General features: G+C 35.8%; 1 protein-coding gene across 1 annotated transcript; it reads right to left on the reverse strand.

The window, feature by feature from the left end:
• Positions 1-471: 471 nt before the first annotated feature.
• Positions 472-27,918, reverse strand: LOC131163761 (uncharacterized). The gene is made up of 7 exons (XM_058120497.1): positions 27,608-27,918; positions 20,605-20,704; positions 20,368-20,488; positions 20,136-20,257; positions 2,034-2,155; positions 1,786-1,945; positions 472-728 (listed from the first exon to the last, which is right to left on the reverse strand). Exons 1-7 carry the CDS (start codon positions 27,732-27,734, stop codon positions 614-616), a joined length of 867 nt encoding a protein of 288 aa, XP_057976480.1. The 5' UTR covers positions 27,735-27,918; the 3' UTR covers positions 472-613.

The raw sequence follows: 27,918 nt of genomic DNA on the forward strand, positions 1-27,918 counted from the left end.
GAATAACAAGACATTCTTTAACCCAACTACAAAAATAGTGGGAGTTTGAATAGCTTCCAGAATAGAAAGAATAAAGTTTCAATTTACTGAATCAAAAGTTTTCCTTTGGTCTATTTTCATGTCCAGAGGAGGAGGGCCTCTACTGATATGATTGTTATGCAGCAAAGATTAAGCAAGGAGTTTGTCTTGGATAGACCTGCCCTTAACAATGGCAATTTGATTAGGGCTAATAAAGCTACTCAAGCAAGATTGAAGTTTGTTGGCCAGAATTTCTGTAATGACAATATATAATGTTGCAGCGCGCAATCAGCCTGAAATCAGGAATTACAGGATTTATACATTTAAGAACCAAACAAAATCACTCTGCCATCGTTCTATTTATACTATATATTCGTCGTTCTATTTCACAATTAACCCATTCTATTCTAGTGTACCAAACAAGTTACATACTAAAGCTATATAAACACTTGATAATGAAACATTAAGTACATATTATTTTTAATTTTTTGTGCTAAGTGCCGGAAAATGCATTTACGAGGTTTCTATTATTTTGGTAGGTAAGGTTACAATATTTTCCACTCAATCAGGCCAGTGACTACAGATTACATATCCATTAGCGTATTTCCACAATTGGAACATTTTCTTCTGTACAGGTATAAGTCTCTACCTTGACCTCATCACCTTTAACCTGGGCCCATGAAATCCGCCATGTTCTGAGCAAGCTTTGCCTGCGTTGAAGGACCACATAAACTGCATATTAGAGGGGGTGGGAAGGGAGCTAATAACAGAATAATGTGTGTGCCATAGCTATTAGTTTTGAAATGTGACACCCCAGCTCCCATGCAATACGAGAAGTCGGGGGAGGCAGGTTATGCGACCACAGCCTGCCCTTCACATTTAGACAGGCTGTTTCCGCGATTTGAATCTGCAACTTTCACACTTGAGTGTAACACCTTTACCATTGGATCAAGGCTTGCACTAAACGGTTAGTATTGAAAGCTTTTCAAAAATAAAAATAAATAATAAATAAAAAAGTGCAGCCACGGGCTACAGAATGTCTCTCTGCTTTTGCAGGGAGATTAATAAAAAGGGTGCAAACAAGTTTATCTTCTATCAACAAAGATTGGTATTTTCTGCAAAGGAAAATCCACTTATACTCTTTAAATAAACAAGAATCATCACAATGTTGAGCAATGATGGCATAAGAAAACACCAAGTTCAATTAAAGCTTTATTTTCAAATGTTCAGTGTCAATAGAGGAATAAAAAAAAGGCATTCGAGATGATCTCTTATAGACAGGTCATCTCAACAAACCAGATGTCTACAGTAAGTTTAACCAACTTGGATAGGGTAGATTTCCAAAATACTTTCATGCCTTGCATGTAATATTCTGCAACTAATTGCCAGTGTAATTCAAGAATCATAGAGAAATTAAAGAAAGCCATCCGTCCATTGGTAAGCACAACCACCTTTGTTATAAGATCTGATGCTGACATTTAAAAACCATGGTAGTAACTTCAGAATATCAAATTAAAAAAAAAAAAAAAAAAAACTCAATAGCCTGCGACCTTCTGAAATCTCATACATAATTCTGGTGATTGCATTACGGATGATTACTTCTATCTAGGCATGCCTAAATACAAAAATTGAGCATATTGAATGTTATTCAAATAACTTAATCATAATGTTCTGAAATATGAATCAGATTCTTATGCTTCTACCACCAAAGTCCCTGGTGCAAAGCATGATAGAAGGAAAAGCCAATGTTCAAAATAAAAAGTATACCTCTCTGTTTCAATAGTCCTCTTTGCAAGCATGAGAGACAAGAAGACAGGAATCATGGCAGCACACAAATGTTTGAGTGTGTGTCCACTAACAATATGATGAGTCCACTTGTAAATCACTTTGTCTTCTGCTTCTTCCAACTTTGCCAAAAGATAAAATCCTGCATCAATGAGGATAACACTTAATCAGCATGATGCAGAGTAAAAATATTTTAGTAACATAGGAAAGTTCAAATCATAAAAACAAACCAGCTGCCCAAAGCCAATATGTCGAATGAGTGTACATAGGGGGCAACAAGATAGCCATTAGTGGAATTGCAATGCAAGGAAGAAACTGGACAACTGCATACGGGCGGAGGTCATCAAAAAACCTGCAGAAGAATACAATGGCATTTATGGTTGACAGTTAAAGGGCCAATCATCTCATGCAGACCTCCACTATTTGAAAGAACAGAAAAGGTTTAAATAGCCAGGAAAGTGACAATCCACCTTGAACAAGTCATCAAAAGATCCATCACTCATCCACATTTTACCACCTGCCTTTCACTCCCCCCCCCCCACTCAACTACTATATAATCGCAATACTGTCACAACCTAACCCCACCTTCCTATGGAGGATGGGGATCTACTCTAATTTCTGAAAACAACAACAATCAAAAAGCAATCTCAATAAATAAGAGAAGATTCTGCCTCACAAGTGTCTCTAAAAGCAGACATTGGACGGCAAACCAAGGTTTAAATTTCAAACAGAAGCTCTGGGGCTTCAAAAATAATAGGGATTGGTAGTAAGAGATGGAAATATTTTATAACATTAAAGAAACTCTTAAGAAATATTATAATGCATGCTTTAGACCCAGAATGTCATAAATAAAATGAAGAAAAATGACATGGAGTATTAAGGTGCAATACCTGTCAAATGACAAGTGCATTTAGAAATCTTAAATTAATATAAATTCAATAAAAAATTCAATTAATTATTATTTCATCTCCAAATACAACTCATAAGGCTGAATAAAATGCTGTAGTTTGTCTATAAATTAAATGTTGCACAAAATTTCAAAAGCCTTCATGCAATGTTCCTATTCTTACCTAGCAAATATTTTGACAAGGATAATGTATTTAGAATTTTAGATGACAATTTAGCCAAATATTAAAAGCCGATTTATAATAAAAATCTCCTAGACACCTCATAGCCCAATCACCTTCCATGCAGACCACCATCCACAGTTCATGTGCAGAAACACTAATGAAATAAACCTTGTTTGAGGTGTTTGTTGTTTTTGTGCTTACAGTGTGCATATGGGGGTATTTTTGTCATTTTTTATTTTATTAATCAAGTAGGGTCTGATTTGGAGAGAGAGAGAGAGAGAATATACCATTCTCTCTTTCAGCTGACGGCTCTTCTCTCCTCCTTTTTCTCATGCTTTAAACCCAAGCTCATTATTTCTTCTTCATTAATCCAGTTAAATTGTTTCAGAATTAAAACACATCAGAACAAGCTCCAATCCTTCATGCTTGAACTCCTTTCTTAGTTTCTTTAACTGTTTGCAATCACAATTCAATTCAGTGTTCATCATTCCTACTCTTCAAGCACTGCTCATTGCTGCTGTTCATCATTGTTACTAGTAATGTTAATTCATTCCCTTCAGTCTTCACAATAACTGTTCATCGCTACTGTTTATCTGAATTGGCTTTTTGGCAAATTTTCATTTTTGGGTTTCCCGTATCTGACCCCATTGACTCTTCAATCAGATGCTCTCTAATTTAAAAAATGTGGGGCTGCTTGTTTTCTTGATTAGGCCATGTGCATCCATTATTGGATAAAGTGCATGGTCATAAGGTGTTGCTGATGTGAAAGCAGTCGAATGATGTTAGTATTAGACAGTTGCTGCTGGTCGATGTCCCTTGGTGGGTCGTGACGTGTTTCATCGTGTGGAGTTTTGGAATGGTTTCTTAACTTTCTTCCTTCCTGCACCTGTATATTGTTATTGTGGGGATTCTGATAGGTGATCAACTTCCTTTTTTCCTAGTTTTGCCCACATCTGCAATCAGTTGATATCAAGCTGCAATTTGTGGCCTTCAGGGCTAATCTTTGAATCCTGACTGCTGTTTGTGCAATTTGACTGGTCTTCTGGAGTTCCAGCATGGATTTCTCCCTGCCAGACAACCCAGTCTTGCTGCTGTAGTCACTGAATTTGGGTGGTAACTGTTCTGCAAAGGCCTTGCTAGCTGTTTGCATTTTTCTCATGCCTGTGCTCCCTCCTAGGTTGTCGTAGATGCTGGTATAGTTGTGGCAGCTTCTAGAAGCCTTAGCATGCCTCCAAAGGGTTGTTCTGTGCTGCATTGCACTGTAACAGATTTATTCAGTGCTGTGGCCTCTTGTGTGCTGTTCCTGCTGCATTGAGGGCTTTCCTGCATCTACAAAGAAAGCTTCAGCGAATATTGGCAACATGCAACTCACAGCCATTAAATTGAATAGCTCCTCCAACTGCTTCTTGTGGTCTCAAGCAGCAAAAGTCTACATCAAATATAAAATGGAATTCAAAGTATCTGCTTCATTCTTCACCTTGACACCAAAGAGTATGAGAACTGGATGAAAGAGAACAACACATTACTTGTATGGCTTTGTAATGGCATGGAACCAAGAAATCCACCTAAGTGGTATTTCACACAACTGCAAAGGCTATAAGGAATGATCCTCACAACATTTTATCAAGTTTAACTGAGAGAGTAAGCCCATTACTGGGTACCTCTCAGATAAATGTGGCTGGAGTTAAATATCTAGCGACTTGTTAGTACTAATGTGACGAAGATCATAAGGCAATGAGCAAAATTCCTAGCTGCTAAGTCCCTCTCTAGGCTGAGTCCTAACTCCTAAGCATCAACAAATATGTGATCAAATTCTTGTGGGTGAACCCATACGGCTTATCAATGACACATATTGCAGAATCCAACAAATCACCAAGGACGAGCCTCACTTCTATTCTCTAGCTTCTTCAGAGAGAGTTCAAGCACGCTTGGGACTCCCTCTTTGCAAAGGTAATAGTGGAGGATGAGCCGGAGGCTTGGCGATAATCCGTAGAAGAGGTGGTGGTTCAGTATGAGGTGCTCACCACAGCAATAACCGTGTTTGCCGCATTGCATGAAGGAAAACCATAATGTTTGTTGTTGTTGGGGTCTCCATGGGAAGCCAAGGCTACAAGTCTTTGCAAAGGGTGATTCGACGGTGGATCTTCTAGCACAATTAGCCATTATACTAGAGGGATGAGCACATCATTCATTGTGTCCCAAGAGGAATATAACAACCTTGTTATATTCTTGTGCCTTATGCTGTATGACAGCTAGACCAGATTTAGTTTGAGAAACAGTATTTTTTACAACCCAATGTTACACTCATTGATGGCTCAATTTCAATTACGGCTTTCTAGTTACAGCGATATTCCCTCTTTTCCTTCTACACCTATCTCATCGGTATTATATGAGCCTAACTTTTGAACTCGTTATCTAATAGTCAAATAACAAAGCATCATAACTTTCTTTCCATCTCATTGTATTATTCAGGACCTCCAAATGAAGAAGATGACAGTGTGAGAAGAATGGACCATATTATTTCGATCGTGGTGATGGTAATAGCTCCAGCTCCTACCATTTGGCCTCTTCATTTTCCTCGAATGGAGTTTCTTTGGATCAGTGGCATGCTCATTTGGATCATCCATCTCTTCATAAGTTGCAACAAATCTTTCATATTTTCAAGTCTATTCCTTGTTCGGTGAGTCAACTAGGGAAGAATCTTATGTCTTCCTTACGTCAAAGTTGAGTCTCATAGTAGGCTATTGTTTACTCTCGTTCATTCATATATCTAAGGTCCATCTACAGTTAAGAACTTGATGGGTCATTTTGTGTCCTTTGCCGATGATTATGCTGGATAATTTGTTAAAAGATAGGTTTGAATTTTTTTTATGCACTCACCCAATGTTATCCAAAGCAAAAAAATAAAAATAAAAATTTGGCAGTGGTGCTCAAATTTTTTTATCTAATAATACCCTTGAATTTATCCAAAATCAGATTTAGTATTTTTGCATGAGGCATCCTGTGCCATCCTAAGTGAAAATTTAGTAGAAATGTTTTGGACTGGTGTACATCGTTGGATACATTCCTGCGGCCCTATTCAAAGACTAAAACTTGGTGGCCAAGGGCTATGCCCAATGGTATTGATTCTTTTGAGACTTCTCCCATTCCTCAACTGAATTCTGTATTGTTTTAATTTTGGTTGGCCCTTATGCCAGTTCAAAATCAAGAATGCCTTCTCATGTTGGGATGTGCATGAAAACAAGTACATGGAGCAACCCCAAGGGTCTGTTAATAAATTGAGTGTGGCAAAGTGTGTAAGTTGCATAAGGCCATTTATTTTATTTGTTCATTTTTCACTTTTTTATTTTTTTTTAAAAAGAATTATACTAAGAGAAAAGAAAAAGAGAATACAAGTTCTAGAAGGATTGGACGCCCTCAAAACAGAAAAACTATTTAAAAAATAAAGGCAAACTACAAGAAAAACCTACTAAAAGCTACTTAGAGAACCCCTTCTAAAACCCTTCCCGACATTATTAATTGAACACAAATTTTCTAATTCCCTCTAGTTCCCACTGACCCTTTTTTCACCTTTTTTGTGCCACCATCCAATCAGACTTCTTGACCTCCTCGTTCCAAAAGCCACAAACCACCTTGTTCAATAGTGTTTGAACTTGTAAACAGTTTTCATTAATTCATTTCATTTATTATCCTTAACCAGTCTCGTAGAGCCTGGTTTGACAAATTTAGAATGGTGGTTTCCACTTTTGGCTTTACACAGAGCAACTCCGATCATTCTGTTTTGGCCTGCAAAAAGAAGACAAATATGTTACTTTTGGTAGTTTATTTTGATGATATCATCATCACTGTGACCTTAGCAGTGGTAGTTTATTTTGATGATGTCATTATCACTGTGACCTAAGCAAAAACCGAGATTGCACATGGTAAGTGTTGGCCTCAAAAAGAATTTCTTACCAAAGACTTGGGCACTCTTCGTGTATAGAGATTGTATAATATAAGATAGGTTTAAACTTGGAAAGCAATAATATTTCTTGAACTCGCTAAATGAGACTAGTATGTTAGGAGCTAAACCCTTTGATATTTCTGTGGATCCCAACACAAAGTTGTCTAAAGATGCTAAACCTGATTTTAAAGAATATCATCAATGTGAAAAATTGGGTGGCAAAAGGACTTTTCTGACTGTCACTAGAACTTAAGCATCCTTTGATTTAAAGGTGGCAAACCAGTTATGAAGAATCCCAAGTAGGCATGTAGGGATGCTATTTGTAGGATTCTCCTGTGTCTCGAGAGCTGTTCTAGAAAAGTTTTGGTATATATGTGCAATAAAATAAGTGAAATTGTTGGATAATCTAGAGCAAATTTATCCAGTTGTTCAACATTGATAGACCACAACTGGATATGGTACTTTTGTCAGTTTGTGGTATGAAATCTTGTACCTGGCATAACAAGAAACATGCTACACTAAAGAAATCTATGCTGAAGCAGGAGCTCATAGAATCAGCAAGTTGGTTCTCTTAGTCAGAGATGGGTTTCTCAATGACAAAGCCTATGGATATGATTTGTGATAAAGAAGCTGCCATTTGTATTCCTTGCAATACTTTGTCTCACAAGGACGAAGCATAATGAAGTTTACTGTCATTTTGTGAGGGATGCAAAGCCATGAGCACTTCATTCGTAGAATCTACTGATCAGCTAGATGTATTCACAAAAAGGCATTATTTAAACCTGCTTTCTAACTGTTGTAACAAGCTGGGGTAGATGATATTTATGCACCTCCACCTTGAGTGGGAGTGTTAAAGTTCCATAGGTTATTTTGTGCTTATTGTGTGTGTACTGGGGGTATTATTTGTCATACGTATTTTATTAGACAAAAAAGGTCTGGGTCTGGAGAGAGAACAAATATACAATTCTTTCTTCCAGCCAATTGCTCCTCTACTCCTCACTACTTTTTCTTACTTTAACCCTAAGTTCATTATTTCTTCACTAACCCATTTAGACTATTTCAGATTTACAACAAACCTAACCTAGGAATGTAATTCATGAAAATACGTGTGCAAGAGAATGGGCAGAATTTTAAGAAAAAATAATTTTTTTGTTTTAAAGAAAATGATTAAATGCAATCGCACAGGGGCCACATTGTCCCAGTCCATGTTCCTGTTTGGGATGACATACACAACTGCACATCAAGTTCTACAAATGAGATAAAGCATTATAAAAGCTTAAGTCATCAGTGATTTATTCTATTATAGGAAAAAAAAAAAAAGGTTTCTTTCATTGAAGGATGAAGAACATGAAAAAATGAGCATAAGAAGTCCTCCTATGAGGAGAAGAGATAAAGAAGAAAAAATTTAAATCAAAATAACACGGCCAGCCATAACGCTGTAAATCCGGAAAACACAACCCTCTAAAGCAGCTAGCTGCAAAAGCCCATAACAAAGCCAAATGCTGAATCCTATCCCAGAGCATTCCACTCTGACCATATACCGCCAAAACAGCACAAAACCCACACCTGCACAAAGCCAACCATCTCTACTCCTACCAAATCCTGTAAAACAAATCCTCCACCAATTCCAGGCAAACCCAGACCTCTAAAAATAAAGTAAAATCTTATTCTAAATCCTCCAAAAAAAGAGCACTGCAAGAGAAGGCAAGAAGCAGACTCTTAACTATCAACACAAAAGAGTATACACATTTGGAGATAAAGCTATAGAAGGCCTCGACAGCATATTGTTAGTGTCAACTCTATTAAGAACAACCAACCAAATAAAAACCTTAATCTTAGAGGGAAATTTGGCCTTCCAAATAACACGTTGAAGCAGAAAAGATATGATTTCATGGATCAAATTCTCAAAGAAAGATTTACGAAAATAATCCACAGATGAATCTAAAACCCATGACCGAAAGTCCTTGCTGTTGGAAGGATGTACAACCCTCCAACAAACACCCAAAAAAAAAACTCCACCACCTCCCTATCATTAAGAGACCTGTGAAAAGGAAAATCCCAAGAGAGCTCATCCTCATTAGAAATCAAATAAGAGCAAATAACTCCATTGTGCAACAAGGAAGAAAGAAATGAAAAATGCAAAAACACCCACCCAAATGTCTTCCCAAAAACAAATGTGAAAGCCATTACCCACAACAAATTTGGTACAAGGGATAAAGAGAATAAACCTGCAAAATAACTTCATACCAAATTTACTTTTAATAATTTTGTGCAAAAGGGACTTCTCCTCAAAGGTAAACCACCAAATCAATTTATTTATTCGTTTTTTTTTTAAATGAAATCAAAATCCAAAAATTCATAAAATTGATAATTTCTAGAAAAAAAAATTTAATGATTTCTTTTTCCTTTGTTTAATAATTTGTTTTATTAATAAAAAATATTAAAAAATCAACAAAAAATGCTTAAAATTTCAAAAAAAAAAAAATTTAAAATATATAATAGTAGTTCTTTCTTTAAATGTTTTAGATTATTTTTAGGATCGTCATAAATTTTAGTATTATTATTATTATTATTATTATTATTATTATTATTATTATTATTATTAGCAACATGATGATGGTTTAGGTTTTTTTTCTTTTTTTCATTTTTTTTTATTGCCAGAAAATCCAAAAAATGCAAAATCTAAAAATCCCAAAAATGTAGAAAAATTCAGAAAAAATCTAAAAAGATATGGAAAAAATATAAAAGATCAAAAAGTGCTTAGATTCTTTTTCTATGGTTTATAATTCACGCAAATAAGGCTTCTTTTATTGGTGTTTCCATCTCTTGATCTCTCTTTTCTTTTTATCTGGCCAATGATGATGCCCTAATTTTCCTTCTTATTTTCAAATTGCCTAATTCAAATTTTCTTTAAAAAATCTTGTCCATTTCCCTCTTTATTTTAAATCCCCAAAACCCATCTTTCAAATTTCCTTTTTCAATTTTGAGTTTCAATTTTTAGAATCTCATTCTAAATTCATTCAATCTTTCCCTTTTATTTTAAATCCCAAATTCAAGTTTGAAAAATAAAATCTTGCCATTTTTCTAGATTCAGAGGCCATCTTTTCTTTCCCTTATTATCCTTTCTTTTTCAAAGCCTTAAGGCTACAAAGAATAACAACAACGGGTTGTCCCTTTCGTCCTAGATCACACCATCATTGATGTTCAATTTGGGCGATCAAGGGAAATGTACCCTTTCATCCTCTCTTTAAATCATTTCTATTAAAGGCCTTCAAGCTAACAAAAAAGGCCCTATAGGCCACCTCTTTTGTCCTGAAACCACACCATCATCGGTATTTGGTTTGGGCGCACAAAGAGAACATTCCAATCTTCCATTTTTTTCATTTCTTTTCAAATTTAGCTTCTTATAACAAACATTCGATCGACGACAGCAAGTATTCTTAGAACGGATACTGTAAGGTACCTAACACCTTCCTTATACATAACTAGACTTCGAACCCATCTTGTGTTCTGTAGATCAATTAGGATTTTCTTTGCTTTTTCCCTTCCCCAAAATATCAAGTGGCAACTCCACTTTATTACATTCTTATCCCCCCCCCCCCCCCCCAAAAAACCCACCCCCACCAATTCCATCCTGGCCACGTTGCACCTAAATGGAAACCAACATCGACAATACTATTTTCACTCCTCGCACTAAATTTTAGTAATGATAGGAGGAATATTAGAGACAATGTCAAACTTGATGATGAAGGAATAAATAGCACTTGTAGATTTCGATACCTTGGATCTATTATGCAAGCTGAAGGAGAAATTAAAGATGATGTAATGCATAGAGTTAAAGTAAGTTGGGTAAAATGGAGAAGTTCTTCAAGTGTGCTATGTGATCGTAGAATACCCTTAAAATTGAAAGGGAAGTTTTATAGGCCAGTTGTTGATCTTATAGGTCATATCCCGTTTTGATTATGACAAATACCCTAGTATTTAATGGTTGATGAATTTGTGTGCAGGACCAATCAGAAGTATCATATGGTGCACACACATGGGCTTAAAGAAGACAAAGACCCAGAATGTTTATTCATTGTAATTTAATTAAGTTGTTATTCTGGTCTGTAATAATAATCTATCGGTCTGTAATAATTAATGCATGGCATGCATGGTAGGTATTATAAGCTCAAAACCATAGATGGACCTTAGGGATTACCCTTCGGTCGACCGATTTTTTTCGGTATCCTCAAAAAGACCTAAATTGACCTTAGAACTCCCTATACTTCATAAAAATGTGCCCTATTAAAATTTAAGTTAATCATTGTATGAATAGGAAAAACATTTTTAAAAAAAAGGACCGAAAAATGCTGAAATTAGCATGTTCGGTCGACCGAACTAAGTTACACTGAGTTCCTCGGTCGACCGAACTCCCACCGGGTCAACATGTTGATTGCTCGGTCGACCGACCAAATATATATAGGCAGACCTGGTCGACCGAACCTCCTAGGGTCAACAAGTTGACCACCTGGTCAACTGACCAGAATTATATGGGCAACGCCCTAGTCAACCAAACCCCCACATGGGAAATGCCAACCGCCCGGTCGACCGAACCTTGTAGTTCAAAATGACCTGGTCGACCGAACCGTATAGATTTGGAAAATCGCCCTTGAACTCTGCTAGTCCGGTCGACCATCCTTTCAGTACAATTTTTCCCCGATCGACCGAACTAGACACTACGGTCAACTGAACCTCAAGTTCGATCTACCGAGCCTCTCGGGTTGTTGAATTTTTACCGAGAGTTAAACTGGGTTAATTTTAATTAAACTCACTTAATCTTTTTTCTAAATGCCCAGCGTGCCCAACGGCTATAATTTTTCCAAATTCTATATATAAGCCCTCATTTGCAAAATTAATACAAGATTAGGGTTTTAGATTAGCCAAAATTTTCTGAAAATTTTATTGGGCAAAAATCTTTCCTACTTTCATATTTTTCATACTCATTGCCAAAATCTCTTCTCATACTCATCTTTCCATTTATTTTGAGAGAGATTAGTGTTTCATATTATTCTTACAAGCTTTAACTCTCCCTCATTTTATTTAATTGTGTATTGATTTTTGGAGAGTTGCTTAAGGTTTTTCTCATAATATTTCATTCATAAATATTTGATTGGGAAAAAATCTTGTGTGGCTTTTGATCTTGCATCCTCATTGCAAGATTCATAAGCTTAATTTGTGCTTTGATGAAAATACCTTTAGCAAGCTTAAAACCCTATTATCCACTGTGCTTTGCATTTAATAAATATTTTTGTGATACTTGTTTAGGGTTATAGAGACTGTTTGATTGTGCACACAAGAAGCATATTAGTTTGATATCAAAAGTCTCACTCTCACATACACACTTTGATATACATCCTATTGAGAGTAAACACATTAGTTAACTAAATCTCACTTGAGCTTAATATCCTATCATATGTGAGTGCATTATTCAGTTGAGCATAGTGGTACATATCTGCTTAGTGTAAGAAGCATATTTTCGTGTACCCAAAAATTGTATTTCACATTTGTTGTATTCCAGGCGTGGGCCTAAAGAGGGAGACTAACCCTGCTAAATAGTCCCAAATTGGCTTAAACCCGGTTAAGAAAGCTAGGTGCACCATCCTGGTAAGGTGTAGATTGAGGTCAGCCCCGCTAATTGACTTGATTGTAAATGGACTTGCGAGCTAAAGGCGGGGACGTAAGCATAGTTAGCCGAACCCCAATAACATATCGTGTGTCTGTTTATATTTCCGCAATTTATATTCCTACACGTGTATGTTATTGTGTGAATGATGCGTATGATTCAATTTTTGTATCTTACATTTATCTACGCATTTGGGTTTATGTGTATATAGACAAACCCTAGGTTGAGTATTACTGTTGTCAGATTAGTTGAACCTAGGAAGAATTTTTAAATACCCAATTCAACCCCCCCCTCTTGAGAATACACCAAATACCTAATGCATAGAGTTAAAGCAGGTTGGGTAAAATGGAGAAGTGCTTCAAATGTGCTATGTGATCGTAGAATACCCTTAAAATTGAAAGGGAAGTTTTATAGGACGGGCCATAAGACCAACTATGCTATATGGATCAGAATGTTGGGCGACAAAGAAACATAATATCCAAAAAGTAAAAGTTGTGCTTAGATGGATGAGTGGTATAACATTGAAAGATAAATTATGGAATAAACATATCCGTGGTAAGTTAGGTGTAACTCCTATAAAAGATAAGATAAGGGGAGGACGACTCAGATGGTATGGACACTTACAACATAGGCCACATAATGCACCTGTGAGGAAGAGTGACTTAGTTACTGTGGGGGGCAGAAGAAGGGGTAGGGGTAGACCTAAAATAACTTGGGAGGAGATAGTGAGTAAAGATTTAATATCCTTGAATCTATTAAAAGAAATGGTCCATGATTGCATAAATTAGCGGAAAAGGATTCATATAGTCGACCCCACTTAGTGGGACTAAAGCTTGGTTTTTTTGTTGTTGTTGTTGTTTTCCTCGTCTTTTTAGATTGTGCTCTGATCCAAATACAGTTATTTCTTTTTGTGTTGACAATTTGAGTAGTCCTTTGGTTTCTTGGAATCTCCATCCAGGAGACCTCTAAACAATATAAAGATTGTGGAATTGTCTTCCTTGTTATTCTTATTGAATAATTTTGCAACCTATCTTTGGGAAGAGATGTTCGTTCTTGGTCTCTAAATCAATCGAGGTTGATTACTTGCCATTCATTACATGAATTCTTGACCTATTCCAACTCTTCTTTTCCTCTCTATCCTATTATTTGGAAGGTCAAAGTTCCCCCCAAAACAAAATCTTTTACTTGGTTGGTTGTTCTTAACAAAATTAATACCAATAACTTGCTGCACTCCAGACGTTTGTGTGCTTTGTTATAGGAATTCCGAGACACCATCCCACCTCTTTTTGCCTTGTGATTTGCATGGAGGATATGGAAAAAACTGTTTGGTATTATGGAAGAGAGTTGGGTTTTCCCCTATTCAATGGAACACTTTATTGGTCATCTCATTCGTTAGCTTCGAAAGAAGGAAGTATAAGGGCAGCCCTGTGGACGAGTGGCTTTTTTGCAGTCTTATGTGGTATATGGTTACAGCATAATGCACGAATATTTTCTGGGAAGTGTTAGCCCCAAGGTTTCATTAACCTTGGTTTTATGATAACAAACTATTGTGGACTAATGGTTTCGTGCTTAAGTTGTTTTCTACAGGATTTAAGCCATTAAAGTTGAAGAAAAGTTGAAGAATTAAGAGAATAAAATGAAGACTTTTTTTATTTATTTCCAATGTTTTTCTCTCTTTTGTATTGTACTTCAACTCGTAATATTATGAGAATACATAAGGCAAGCACATAAAAGTTTAAACCGGCAAAGGAGAGCAACTGGAAGACTAAACACTGAACTTGGGCTAGGGCCGTCGACTGGCCTAGGTAGAGACCAGAGGCGGTCAACTAGCCCCTGAAGGCGGTCGACCGGTCTAGAAGCTCTTACCTGTAACAGTCTTCTTCTTGTCTTTAACGACTAGGTAAGCGGTTAACCAAACCGATGCATTTTTACATCCCACGGCTTGAGCAAATCGCTTAGCCCCATTCATCTTCGGCGTAAGAGCACTCGATCAGTGAGCTATTACACACTCTTTCAAGGATGGCTACTTCTAAGCAAACCTCCTGACTGTCTCTGCACCCCTACCACCTTTATCACTGAGCAATGGGTGTAAGCGGTCGACCGATGTGACAAACCAAAAGGCTCCAACAGGAAAAAAGGGGCTAGTTTTAATCCAAATTCTATATATATGCCCTCCTAAACCTTAAGAATGTAAGAGAAGATACCCATACTGAATATCCAAGTGCTCTTGCTTTTAGTTCTCTCTTATTCTCTTTTTGTGTTCTACATTGTCAATCTTTGGGAGAAAACTCTTAAAGTCTCAATTGATTATTCTTTGAAAGTTTAGTTTGTCAGCTTGAATTGTAAATCTTCCTTGTGAGGAATTTGTTTTTGTAAGCTTTGTTGTCTTTGGTTTCCTTGGTCTCCAATAAACAAAGGGTTGTATATGGTTGCCTTGTTTCCAAAAAACAAAGGGTGTAATTGGTTCCTTGGTCTCCATTGAAACAAGGGAATAGTGGAACTTGAAGGTGGTTAGCCTTGAGAGTGGACATAGGCAGGGATAGCCAAACCACTATAAAAGAGTTTGCAAATTTATTTTCCTCTCTCTCTTTTAATTGCTTTGATATTGTGTGATTCGCTTGTTTGCTTAATTTGCTTTAAATTTTTTTATCAAGCATTTAGTTCTTATTAAACCCAATTCACACACCCCCCCCCCCCCGGCCCACTCCCTAAGTTGCCACTTGGGCTAACAATTGGTATCAAAGCTAGCGCACTTCTTTTAAAATTTTTTGCACTTAAACGTCTTTGAGAGGATACATGGCAATCAACATTTTTAATCCTATCTGTGAGGGGTTTTTCACCATTAGACCACCATTTCTTTATGGAAGTGATTATATTTTTTTGGAAAACTAGGATAAGTATATTCCTTTAAACTCTTCATTTCAAAATATGGGATATCACCCAAAATAGATATACTCATCCAACAATGGTGGAAAATAGTGTGAAAAAGCCTAAACCTAAAAGTATGTGGGATAAAAATGAAAGGCTTTTGCACACAATGAATGCTAAGACAATGAACACCTTGTTTTGTGCCTTAGATTGTAATGAATTTGATCAAATATCTACTTGTGATACGACAAAGAAAATTTGGTATTCTCTTGAAATGTTATATGATGATACATGTAATGAAAATGTTAACTTGGTTGTTCATCAATGTGACATGTTTGAAAATGGAGACAAAGGACAAGGAAGAAGAAGAAATATCAACTCGTTTTCTCATAGCCACAGAAGATAAAGAAGAGGCAAAGGAGAAAGAGGAGGTAAATTTCCTTCAAAATAAGCAACCCTATTATAATGAGTTATACAATGCTTTAATTGAAATGCATAATGATCTTCAAAGATTGGTTCTAAATACAAATAACTCGAGAAAATTTAAATTTTTGGCAAAGGAAAATGAGTTTTTCCAAAGGAAAATGAAAGTTTGAAAGCTTAGTTAAATCTTGAGATGAAATTTTATGAAATCTCTTTGGAAATACAATGACAAAATGTGTGAAATGTTTATTTGTTTTGGTTTTTGATGAAAAATGAATATTTTGAATGATTGCGCATGTTTGAAACTCTCTTATGTTAAAATGCTTTTTGTGAAAATCTTAGTTAAATCTTGAGTATACATGCATTGGTTTAGGGAGAGCATGCTTAAATGAATATGACGATGTGAAAATTGAACACAAATTAAATATCTTACCATGATTGAAATTATAGAATATTTTGTTGATGTGAAAAATATTTGAACGATGATCTCTTGAGCATATTGAATATTTTATGGATTTTGAGTTTATTAAATTTGAGCATAATATTGAGATTACTGAACTTATGGAATATTGAACATCTTGTTATGAATATTTGAGCATATTGAAACATCATTTTAAATGGTTTTAAGAATTTGAGATCCCCGACCCCCTAAAAACCTTTTGATTTTTACCAAGGGGATGCAAGCATGAGTAAAGAAAAATCAATTTGAAAACATGAGCACCATTTTGAAAATGATTGTGAATAAATTGTTGCAAACCTTGAACGATATGACTATTGTGAAAATTGCAGCATTTTGAAAATCATGGTCTCTTGAAAATTATGGAAGTATGAACTTTTTGAAAATAGAACATCCTGGTTCAAACTTGAGTGTCAAATTGTGGACTACTTTGCAAAATTCATAGCCCCATCTTTTCCTTTTGATACTGTCGAAGGAGGAAAAATTTTCAAGCATGGAAAGTTTGTTTTTAAGTTAATTGGTATTAATTTTATTTAACTTATGACTGACAACAATTGGTATGAATTTTTTTTTTTTTTATATATATATGACCATGTATTAGCCGAGATGAGAATGCTTAGATGGATGAGTGGTATAACATTGAAAGATAAATTAAGAAATGAACATATTCGTGGTAAGTTAGGTGTAGCTCCTATAGAGGATAAGATAAGGGAGGGATGACTCAGATGGTATGGACACTTGCGATGTAGGCTTTATAGTGCACCTGTGAGGAAGAGTGACTTAGTTACTATGGGGGGCAGTAGAAGGGGTAGGGGTAGACCTAAAATAACTTGGGAGGAGATAGTAATGATTTAATATCCTTGAATCTATCAAAAGAAATGGTCCATGATCGCATAAATTGGCGGAAAATGATTCATATAGCCGACCCCACTTAGTGGGACTAAGGCTTGGTTTTGTTGTTGTTGTTGTTGTATATGACCATGTATTAAATTTGGTATCATCAATTGTCATAATCTTGACCATGCAAAATTTTTTATGTGGAGCATATTGGCACATTTTTTATGAACTTCTTGATAAAATTGAAACTTTGTGCTTAAATGTTAACATCTTTAGCCTCATCCCATTTTATTTTGGTCCATAATCTTGTTTGTGATTTAAATATTTTAAAACTGTTTCCATTTTTGCAAATAGTTTGTCAACATTAAAAAGGGGCAAATTGTTAGCCCCAAGGTTTCATTAACCTGGTTTTGATGATAACAAATGGACTAATGACTTTGTGCTTAAGTTGTTTTCTACAAGATTCAAGTCTTTAAAGTTGAAGAAAGTTGAAGAAATGAGAGAAGAAAATGAATACTCTATTTGATTTATTTGTAGTGTTTTTCTCTCATTTGTATTGTACTTCAACTTGCATAATCATGAGAATACATAAGGCATAGCACATAAGAGCTTACACTGGTTGACCGGCCTAGGCAGAGGCCAGAGGCAATTGACCAACCCCTGAAGGTGGTTGACTAGACTAGCAACTCTTGCCTGCAACGGTCTTCTTCTTGTCTCTAATGGCTAGTAAGTGGTCAACAAGACCCTGTTGTTGACCCCAAGTTTTCATTAACCTGGTTTTGATGATAACAAACTATTGTGAACTAATGACTTTGTGCTTAAGTTTTTCTTCTACAGGATTAAAGTCATTAAAGTTGAAGATTTGAGAGAAGTTTTTGAAGACTTTAATTCATTTATTTGTAGTATTTCTCTCTCAATTGTAATGTATTTTAAAGTGTAAAATCATACGAAAATATAAGGCCTAGCATTATTAAGATAAAATTGAAAAATGGGAACATAAGTAGACCAAAGTGCGGCCTTTATGCCAGGGGCGGTCGACCAGCCCCTGCAGTCGGTCAACCAATCTGGTAGGTTTTGCGTATAATGGTAAGTTTTCCCTCTCTAACGACTAGCAAACAATCAATTGAATCCTATAAATGGTCAAACAGTCTAACAAGACAAAAGGCTCCAACGGATAGAAAATAGCTAGTCTTATCCAAACTTTATATATATGCCCTCCTAAGCCTTGAGAAAGTTAGAGAAGCTATCCATACTGAATATCTAAGTGCTTTTGCTCTATTCTTTCTTAATCTCTCTTTGTGCTTCATTTGTCCATCTTTGAGAGAAGACTCTTGAGACTTGAGTTTCATTTGTTTATTTCTTAAGAGCTTATTTTGAGTATTCAATTGTAAATCTTTCCTTGTGAGGAATTTGTGTTTGCAAGTTTTCCTGTATTGGTTCCTTGATCTCCATTAAAACAAGGATTGTATTTGGTTGTCCTATCTCCATAGAAAACAAGGGTTGTAAATTGGTTCCTTGGTCTCCATAAAACAAAGGGTGTAATTGGTGTCCTTGCCACCATTAAAGGGAATTAGTGGAACCTCAAGATAGTTGGTCTTGAAAGAGTGGACATAGGTGGGGATAGCCAAACCACTACAAAAGCGTTTGCATTTCTCTATCCCTTCTCTCTTTAATTTGCTTTCATATTTGCATATTTAGCCTAATTGCTTCATTTTTTTTTTAAATTTTTTCTATCAAAATAATTTAATTTTATAAGCCCAATTCACCCCCCCCCCCTCCCTCTTGGGTTGCTTTCAGCCAAAACCTGTAAGCAATCAACCGATCTGACAAGCCAAAAGGCTCCAATAAGCATAAAATGGCTAATTTTAATCCAAACTCTATATATATACACTCCTAAACCTTAAAAACGCTACATAAGATATCCATATTGAATATCCAAGTGCTCTTGCTTTCAATTCTCTCTTATTCTCTCTTTGTGCTCTATATTGTCAATCTTTGATAGAAAACTCTTGAGCCTCAATTGATTATTCTTTGAGAGTTTAGTTTGTGACCTTGAAATTGTAAATCTTCCTTATGAGGATTTTTTTTTTTTTTTTTTTTTTGTGAGTTTTATGTTTTTGGTTTCCTTGGTTTTCAAAAAACAAGGGGTAGCATATAGTTGCCTTAGTCTCCGAAAAACAAAGGGTGTAATTAGTTCCTTGGTCTCCATTAAAACAAGGAAATAGTGGAACCTCAAGACGAGCCCTTCAAAGACTTGACGTAGGTGGGGATAGCCAAACCACTATAAAAGAGTCTGCAAATTTTTCTTCCCATCTCTCTTTAATTTGCTTTAATATTGTGTGATATGCTTGTTTGCTTAATTTGCGTTCAATTTTTGTATCGAGCATCTAATTTTGTTGAACCCAATTTGCCACACACCCCCCCCCCTTTTTTTTTTTGGAGTTGCCACTTGGGCCAACAGGAAGAAGCTAAATTGGCCACTGTTGTGAGAAAAGATTCAGTACATGGCTTCTTTGTGGTGTGTTGGGTAGGGAAGCTAGTTTCCAGGATTTACATAGGGATTGGAGGAACTGGCTCGTTCGATGATTCTCTCTTTTTGGTTGTTTTAGTTCTTTTTTCTGGTTTGAACCAGATTTTCTTCAGAGATATTTTATTCTCCCTCCTTGTAAATTCTTTCCCCTATTAATGAAATTTCTTTTTCTATCAAAAAAAAAAAAAAACAAACTCATAACTAATTCCAAACCTCTTCGATCATTTTCCAGCAGACACCAACCCATCATCAAATCTCAAAGAATAGCCCCAGATATTGTTCCAGTTACTGTTCTTATTATTATTTACAGCATCATAATTTCTTAACTGTTTGCATGATTATTCAAAGGATCATAATTTTTTTTCTTGGATTATTTAAGCTTCAGCTATATCTCATTCTAATCCGCTTTCAGTCCATAAATTCTAAACCATTGGGACATTTCATAAACTTTGACAAACTCTACCACAACCTCGTTACTTGTTACAGCTCAATATTAAACAACTATTATAAGGAAATAAAATAGGAAGTAGCATGCATACCTCCAATACAAAATGCTTATTACACCAGCCATGAGTAGAGGGATGATGGAAACTGTTCCCTTTTGCTCGTCAATTCTCTCAATTACAAAGATAGCAATAATTGACGTGAATGCAATAGTCATCTATATTAAGTACAAGCATCACAAATGTCAAAATAATGAACTACTGCAACCATTGAGAAGGTATACGCTTTCTCTGAAATAATACTCTACCATTGCATTAACAAGCTCACCGGTAAGCGATCCCACACAAGACGAGCATCATTTGGCTTGAGATGATAGTACGATGATCCAAAACCTACAAGAGCCACACCAATGAAGAAACACGTCCAACCCCAAACCTCACCTTGCAAGCTTTTGGTGCAAATATTTAAAGGTAACATCATCAGTAAGCATACAAAAAATGAAAAAAAAAAAAAAATCTTCTTGAACATGACTCATCAATAATTGGTAAGTGAATGCATCATCACCTCAGCCTAAAATAGTTCCCATAATGACAAAGTACAAGTCCTACGACACCAAGAACAAGGAATGGGAAATTTGAAACCACATTCAGCATGTTAGGTATGCCTGAAAAGTAAGAATAAGCAAGTTGGCAGTAAGTATGAAACATAAGAGAGTAACAAAACAAAATTTATGAGGTTCTGTTCAGGATAAAAGAAAAGTAAATTCAAGCGCATTACAATCTCAAAAAACAGAAGAATTGCAATCGATTGGTGGGTCTAAAAAACTAAACATGAGATGAAGTGTTTTACCCTTCATGAGGCAAGAGGTGCTCCAAGATGTTGGAGCACATGCTTTATGACCATTTTTATATTTTAAAAACAATAACAATAGTTAGGAAACGGTTTTTTTAACTATTGAAAAAAATAATTAAAATTAAAAAATTAAATAAATGAATTATTAATAATATATAATTTTCCGAGAAATAACTTAAACAAAATGATCAAGAACTTATTATATAATAGCATAAAATCATTTTTAAGTATTTGGTAAAGTGTTTTTACAAATGATTTTGACTAAGTAGGAACAAGTAGGATTGACCACATCCAAAATATGTCTAAGCCTGAGAAAGTTTAAGCAATTTATTCTTTGATATTATTTCAACATATATTTTTATTGAATTTAAATGTAGAGTACCTTATTTATGCCTAAAATCTTAAGTGGATATGCACTTACTTAAATAATTTAGACTATAAATTATACATATAGGAGAACACCCAATGAAGTACCTGTAGCATATAAAGGAAAATTTTGATGTTATATGTTGCTGATTCATCAAAACTTTTACTACAGAATCAATAGGGTTCCCATGCAAAGCAACAGTTAGCTGTGATCTGCACCAAATTATACTGTTGCCTTATGGAGCATGGCATTATCATAATTAACACAAAATTGTTCATTTTTTTCATTCAAGATTGATCATTCAACCATTTTAGAGATGTAGTTAGAGATCACATACAATCAGCTTAGCAAAAGATGAGGTGACATGCTTGGTTTATAGTTGGATAGATGCTGGTATCAAAGGAGAAAACCTGCAGGTAAAATCTTCAAGCCTTTAACAATGTGTTTTTATTAAGAGGTGATGGTTATGGGCAATTTCTTAGCCAGAAAAGATTCCAAGAAAGCAAGGTCATAAATTTCAATTTTTCAACTAAATTTTCAAGGCAAAAGGTCAAAGATTTCAACTTCAATTTCAATTCCTGATTTCAAAAAAATTATGGAAATTAGAAGTAGAGCATAGAATTTTTTTAATGAAGCTTTAGAAACCGTTAATAAACAGAATAATGCCAGATTTAGAATTAAAATAATATAAATAATATTCATCAGTGACAGATATGTGGCGTATAAGGTGCAATATTTATAACATAGTAACCATATTAAACATATTCATACTCGGTTAATATAAATAAATTCATAAATCAGTTATATTAGTTATTATGCAAATACAACTAGTTTTTATGTAAAAGGTCGAATAAAATGTAATGGCTAATATCTAAGTTCAATTTTGCTTAAAATTTCAAAAGCGTACAAGCTATATTTATATCATTCTAGTAATAATCTTTATTTTCAATTTTCAATAAAGAGATAATATCATTGAGACAAAATTTTCAATTTGAGTTTTGAATCTCAAATTTCAATTTAAAGAAAATTATGTTCCATAGCCAGAATTTCGAAAATTTTCGTATAAGTTTCAAGATTTCAATAATTATCGGATGATTTGTGGTAACTTTGACGAAAATTTTGCAGGTGAAAATTGACTGCCATTTCAATTTTGAAGGTGATGGAAAGCAGAAATTTCCAAAATTTTGTGGAAATGTAAGACCAAGGGTGCTCTACAGTCAAAACTCATTCTGAATGGTTTGGAGGGATTGAATTAGTAGTGTTTCATGTGGGCATTAAAAGGCTGTGCTCCAAGAGCACCCTGCCGATGGATTAAAGGGAAGAATCAAAGGGGAAAGAAAGATGTAAGGATTGTGATTCAGTTAATTTGAATCATGACAAGAATATGTAAAAGAAAATGAGATAGGGATGCATGGCCAAGACATGCAATTTGTGGTTGATTGATAGAAATAATGAAAAAATTACAATTTTTTCAAGGATGAATTGAGAAGGATGCTGTCCATGGCTTTTTTTTTTCCACACTAATAAGGAAGTGGAACGGGAAGGGGGGGATATAGACCATTTTTTTTGGGCCCATATCATTAATGAATCAAAATTCAAATTTTAAAACAAAAGGATTGAATGCTAAAAGAATGGGTCTTCCCTTTTAGCCCATGGTGGCAATCTATTGAGGGTTAAGCTCGAGGAACAAAAATAGAGAGATCAAATATAAATGGGTCAAGTCACTCAAGGCCCAACTTCATTTGGGTAACAAGCAGGGTCTAGCTGCATCTTCATCCTTGATGCAACAAAGAATGGACTCAATGGCTCATGTAATTCATGTGAGAAATAAGAGCAACTCAAGAAAGGGGCAAAGGGAATGACTAGTAGGGAGGAGAGGATTAACAGAATTTATGAGTAACTGGAGGAGGGATTAGGGTATAATAAGATTAAGAATCAGGAATTGAGAGTGAGGATATTATAGTACATCATTGCGCATTGACTCCCAAAAAAAATCTAAGCTAACGAATGAAAGCATGGATAAAAAGTGATAAGAGAGTTCTAAGAGTGCCAAATCAGAAAAAGAAGTTGTCATGATTGTAGCATACCAAAAAAGAAAGTCGTAATTACTCTTGGACTAGTTTATATGTGTGCGTGCATGCATTTGTGTTGCACCATAGAAATGAAGATGGTGAAGGGGGCAATGATTCCATTCTTTGAATGATGTGGTATTATTAGTTTAACTACAGAGGCTGGCAGGAGATACCCTTGGTTACAAGATTCTTCTAATCAGGTGGCATTCCATCTTAGAACCTCTATTTTGCACTTAGCACACAAAACCTCACTCCAACCATGACCAAATTCCACTCCCATTATGACACAACCTTGCTCTATTGCTTATAAGCCTCACAATACTTTTAGTAGGCCAATGCAGAACCTCATTTCTGCGCTTCTCACACAGAAATTTGCTCCAACCATACTAGAATCTTGCTCCCATCATGATACAACCTCACTCCCATCATTATAAACCTTGAAATATCTTTAGTAGGCCGTACAAGATTTTTTAATTATTTTTTTATTAAATTGAAATAAACTTACAATGTTTTTGCAACTTCCTTTACAATATAACAAAAAATATAGTATTCCTTTTGAAAAACCAAGTTTGAGGCAATATGAACAGCTACTTGATTATCACAAATCAACTCTATAAGCTTGTTGAAACCCATGTTCTTTCGACATATTCATTAACTAAATCAAGTAGTATGAGACATGGCCTTGTACTCAAATTCTGCACTGGGCCTCTTCTTCTTCTTTTTTCTTTTTTTTGGATAAAATGTTCAAAACAAGATATGTTAAGAGAGGCACAGAATACAAACGATAGATGACAAGAATTACTTAAAAAAAAATAACCAAATGGTACTGCTCAAACCATCCAAAAAGACCTAACAAATGCTACCTAAGGAAACCCCTTTTTAATTCCTTCCCATCATAGTTAATAGAGCACAGCAAATTAGCTAATTCCTGTTGTCCTTTATATTGCCCTTTACACCGCCATTTTAAAGGACTTTATTCCCCTCTAGGTCAGTTAATGGGAAAATGCCGGCCTCACTCTGCTCAAACATGTCACAGCCCTCACCTATTCCATCATTCTATGAAATAGAATTATCACCCAAAACACTGAGTCATCACCAAATTCTTTGGAAAGTTTGTCCGGTAACAATCCATGTCGCATTCAAACTCAATATTACAGTTATTGTCATCATCAGAAGCATCAACCTAGTTTTTTTTCAACCCCTCTCCAGCCTGCTCATCTTATATAATTTTCACCTCCATCAAACTCTCCCCAATAAAAAAGCTATGATCGTTATTCCTCTCTTAAAAAAAAAAATGGGCGCACATCAGAATTAATTCATCTCTTTTCAAACAATTTTCACATCTTAGCACCCACTTGAATATGCCCCCTCCAATTATAAACTTCAGAACATACCTGATTCCTCAACCACCCCAAAACTTTCCCACACCTACTTTCCACTCCTTGTCACACATATTAATGGACTTACGAGTGGAATCTGGCTGCTGTTGACTCTGACTGTGGCTCCTCTGATTCCACACTGAACCTCAGAAAACAGATATACCATCATTTGGAGATCTATTTGAAGATTCCATGCGCTCACTGTTCTTCCCACAAGAAGACCTATCCTCTGAGTTGCAATCGCACATATCACCTAACCACAAGCTGGACCGGATCTTTGCTGCTACTCAAGAACCAAGACTAGACCCTTGTTGCTGCAACTCAGGAGGAGTTATTGGTTGTTGAACGTCACAACTAAAAATAGGCTTTCCTTTCCCATACCTGCTACATGCTTGGGCCTTTCATGTTTGAATTTTGTACACAGCCCAAATCCAAGATCACCCATACACCTGGACCATCTCTAACTAACCAAGACTGATACCGCCCATCCATACCTGAGCCTAGATAGCCCATCTCCTCACTTCTACCCAGCAAACCAGTTTACCCTAAAATCTCTAGTGCCATCATCTCATCTTTTCTGCCTTTGGAACACCTAAACCTGTGCTAATCTTCACAGCCAACCCTAGAATCTGATCCCTGGAAGAAGCCATTTTTCCACTACACAAAACAAAAAACAGCAAGTTATCATCCTTTCTCAATTATTTAACCCAATCAAAGCATCCTTCTAACATTTTGGTTGATTGCCCTTTCAAACCTAAGATGATCGACCCTTTCTACCCTAAAATCCCTTGTAATTCCTTAATCCTCAGCAAATAATCTCCAGCTATGACCTTACAAACCCTCAGGAATGAAAATAGAATAGCCCTTATCCCTAGATACCAAACCCATTTGCAGAAATTTTCCTGCTCGAGTTGGTCTGATCACCACAAGATACTTGAATCCACCAAACCTTTTGCTCCGAAAGAAGGTAGTCAAACGAGTCCAAATCGAGAACACACTTTGAAGGATCCATCAAATAGCCAATAATGACACTTTCACCCATCAATTCCAAATCTGATTCTTCTCGCATATAATCACGAATATATCTCTTCCAAGTGTCTCTAGATGCATAACAATGGACTTTCATGCAATCTAAACTTGCTTCTATTAGATTACCACTTTACCTAAAAGTTTAAGTTGTTAGATTGTGGGCCAACAATGTATATCAAGCCTTAACATTACCTTGTGCAGCCCGATTGCACGTGGATAGATAAACCAACAATGAAAAACACTCATATTGGGAGCACAAATGTTTTTAACAAACTCACATTAAACACAAGCAACAAGACTAGAACCTAGGACCTCTTGGCAACCATAGCTCTGATAACATGCTCAATTACCTGATAAAGAATTTGGTAAATTGGAACACCTAATTACAATTATAGGCCTCTTCCTCTATTTATAATATATGCCAAGTACATGGCAAGGACTATATTGCCCTTACTAACTCATGCATTAACTCACATTGACTAACATAGCAATAACACACAGCAGCAATACAAAACAACTACACTTACTAATTACACTCCCTCTCCTGCTGGAGCATAGATATCATATGCTCCTAGCTTGTTACAAATGGATTTAACCCAAGCACCCTTCAAGGCTTTAGTGAATAAAGAGTAAGTTGGAATTCAAACTTCAAATGAATTGTTGTAACAAATTTTTGCACAAGTTCCTCCTCAAACAAAGTGACATTTAACTTCAAGGTTTTTCATCCGTTCAAGAAAGACTAGGTCGGAGGCGATATGAATAACAACTTGATCATCACATGTCAATCCCAAAGGCCATGAATGTGGAAAAGTAAGTTCTTTTAATGTGTTCTTTAGCCAAATAAGCTCACATATAGTGTGGGTCATGGCCCCATACTCTAGCTCAACACTCTACAGGGCAATCATAGTTGTTTCATACCTTTCCAAGATACCAAATTACCACCAACAAAGACACAATGTCTGGATGTGGAACTTTCTCGGAAGGTGACCTAGCCCAATCTACATCAATATATCCCTAAACATAAGTGTGGCCTTAATACTAATAAGAGACCTCTCCCATGTGCACCTTTGATATATATCAAGATATGAATGATTGCATCCTAGTGACTTGTTCTCATCAAGAAACCGGCTCGCAATACTTGTTGTGAAAGATAGATCAGGTCAAGTGACTGTGGGATAGCTCAACTTTCCAACAAGTTTTCAGTATCTTCTAGGGTTAGAGTTCCTACGCTTAGGGTGAGAACAGAGTGCCTGTCCAACAAGACTTCGATATCTCCCGGAGATAGTTCTACTCTGTTCAACTTTGTTCAACTTGTTGAAAAAATTGCCCAATAATTTCCAACAAGTTTTCAATATCAGGTCAAGTAACTGTGTTTTTATAAATTTTTTAGAATGTTTGTATAGTATTGTGACTTGACTGAGTAGAATCCGGTGTATTTGAGAAAATGCACAGGGTCCCAAGCACCAGCTTACAAAATATTCCAGTATTTTAATTACTACTCATTTGCCAACTAACTTAATTTTTTAAAGCCTTCAATTGAGAGGACAAACGTATCCATTCCGCCCTATTTTTTAAAAGAAAAAAAAATGCCCCTGGAAGTGAGAACAGAGTTTCTATGCTTTGGGAATTTATTGGCGAATTCAAATGGGTGTATTTCCTTACATGAAAATTTATTTTAAGGCCAACTTCAATGGTTTTAGGGATTTTAATAGTTTTACACGTAAATAAGTTGTTCGTCCTACATGAAGAGCTGCGGATAGGAAAACACATACTTGATTAATTAATTTTAAAAAAAAAAAAAACTATTGATGCAACTTCCAATGAATCGTAGAATTAAGATCAGAATTATGAAGACTCAGTAAATTTACCGAAGAACTCGCGCTTGTCAGCGAAATCGTGGTATTCTTCGGACTGAGGAATGGCTGGAGTCACAATCATAAGCACCAGGAAACAAAAGATCGCCACCCCCCATGCCCCCAGAGTCCGTTTCCTCATTGTATCTCAAACAATCATTTCCCGCGAGCAAGAAAAACACGGGAGGACGATGATAAAACGAACTATAAATTGAGCGAGCACTTGACGTCCGGCAGGCTGAAAATAATTGGGCGTAACTTAAGTGTAAGAATTCAAGAAACCAGACGAAAAAAGAAGAATTACGGAAAATAAATAGAGATGAGAT

This window comes from Malania oleifera, chromosome 9, assembly GCF_029873635.1.
Source record: "Malania oleifera isolate guangnan ecotype guangnan chromosome 9, ASM2987363v1, whole genome shotgun sequence".
NCBI classification, from domain to species: domain Eukaryota; kingdom Viridiplantae; phylum Streptophyta; class Magnoliopsida; order Santalales; family Ximeniaceae; genus Malania; species Malania oleifera.

What these genes read in the sequence shown, in the direction of transcription:
- LOC131163761 (XM_058120497.1), bottom strand. Translation starts at nt 27,734, where the DNA reads ATGAGGAAACGGACTCTGGGGGCATGGGGGGTGGCGATCTTTTGTTTC. An exon ending in TTGTGTGGGATCGCTTACCG is followed by an intron (nt 20,258 to 20,367) that starts GTGAGCTTGTTA and finishes TACTTAATATAG; the next exon opens with ATGACTATTGCATTCACGTC. An exon ending in ATATTGGCTTTGGGCAGCTG is followed by an intron (nt 1,946 to 2,033) that starts GTTTGTTTTTAT and finishes TCATTGATGCAG; the next exon opens with GATTTTATCTTTTGGCAAAG.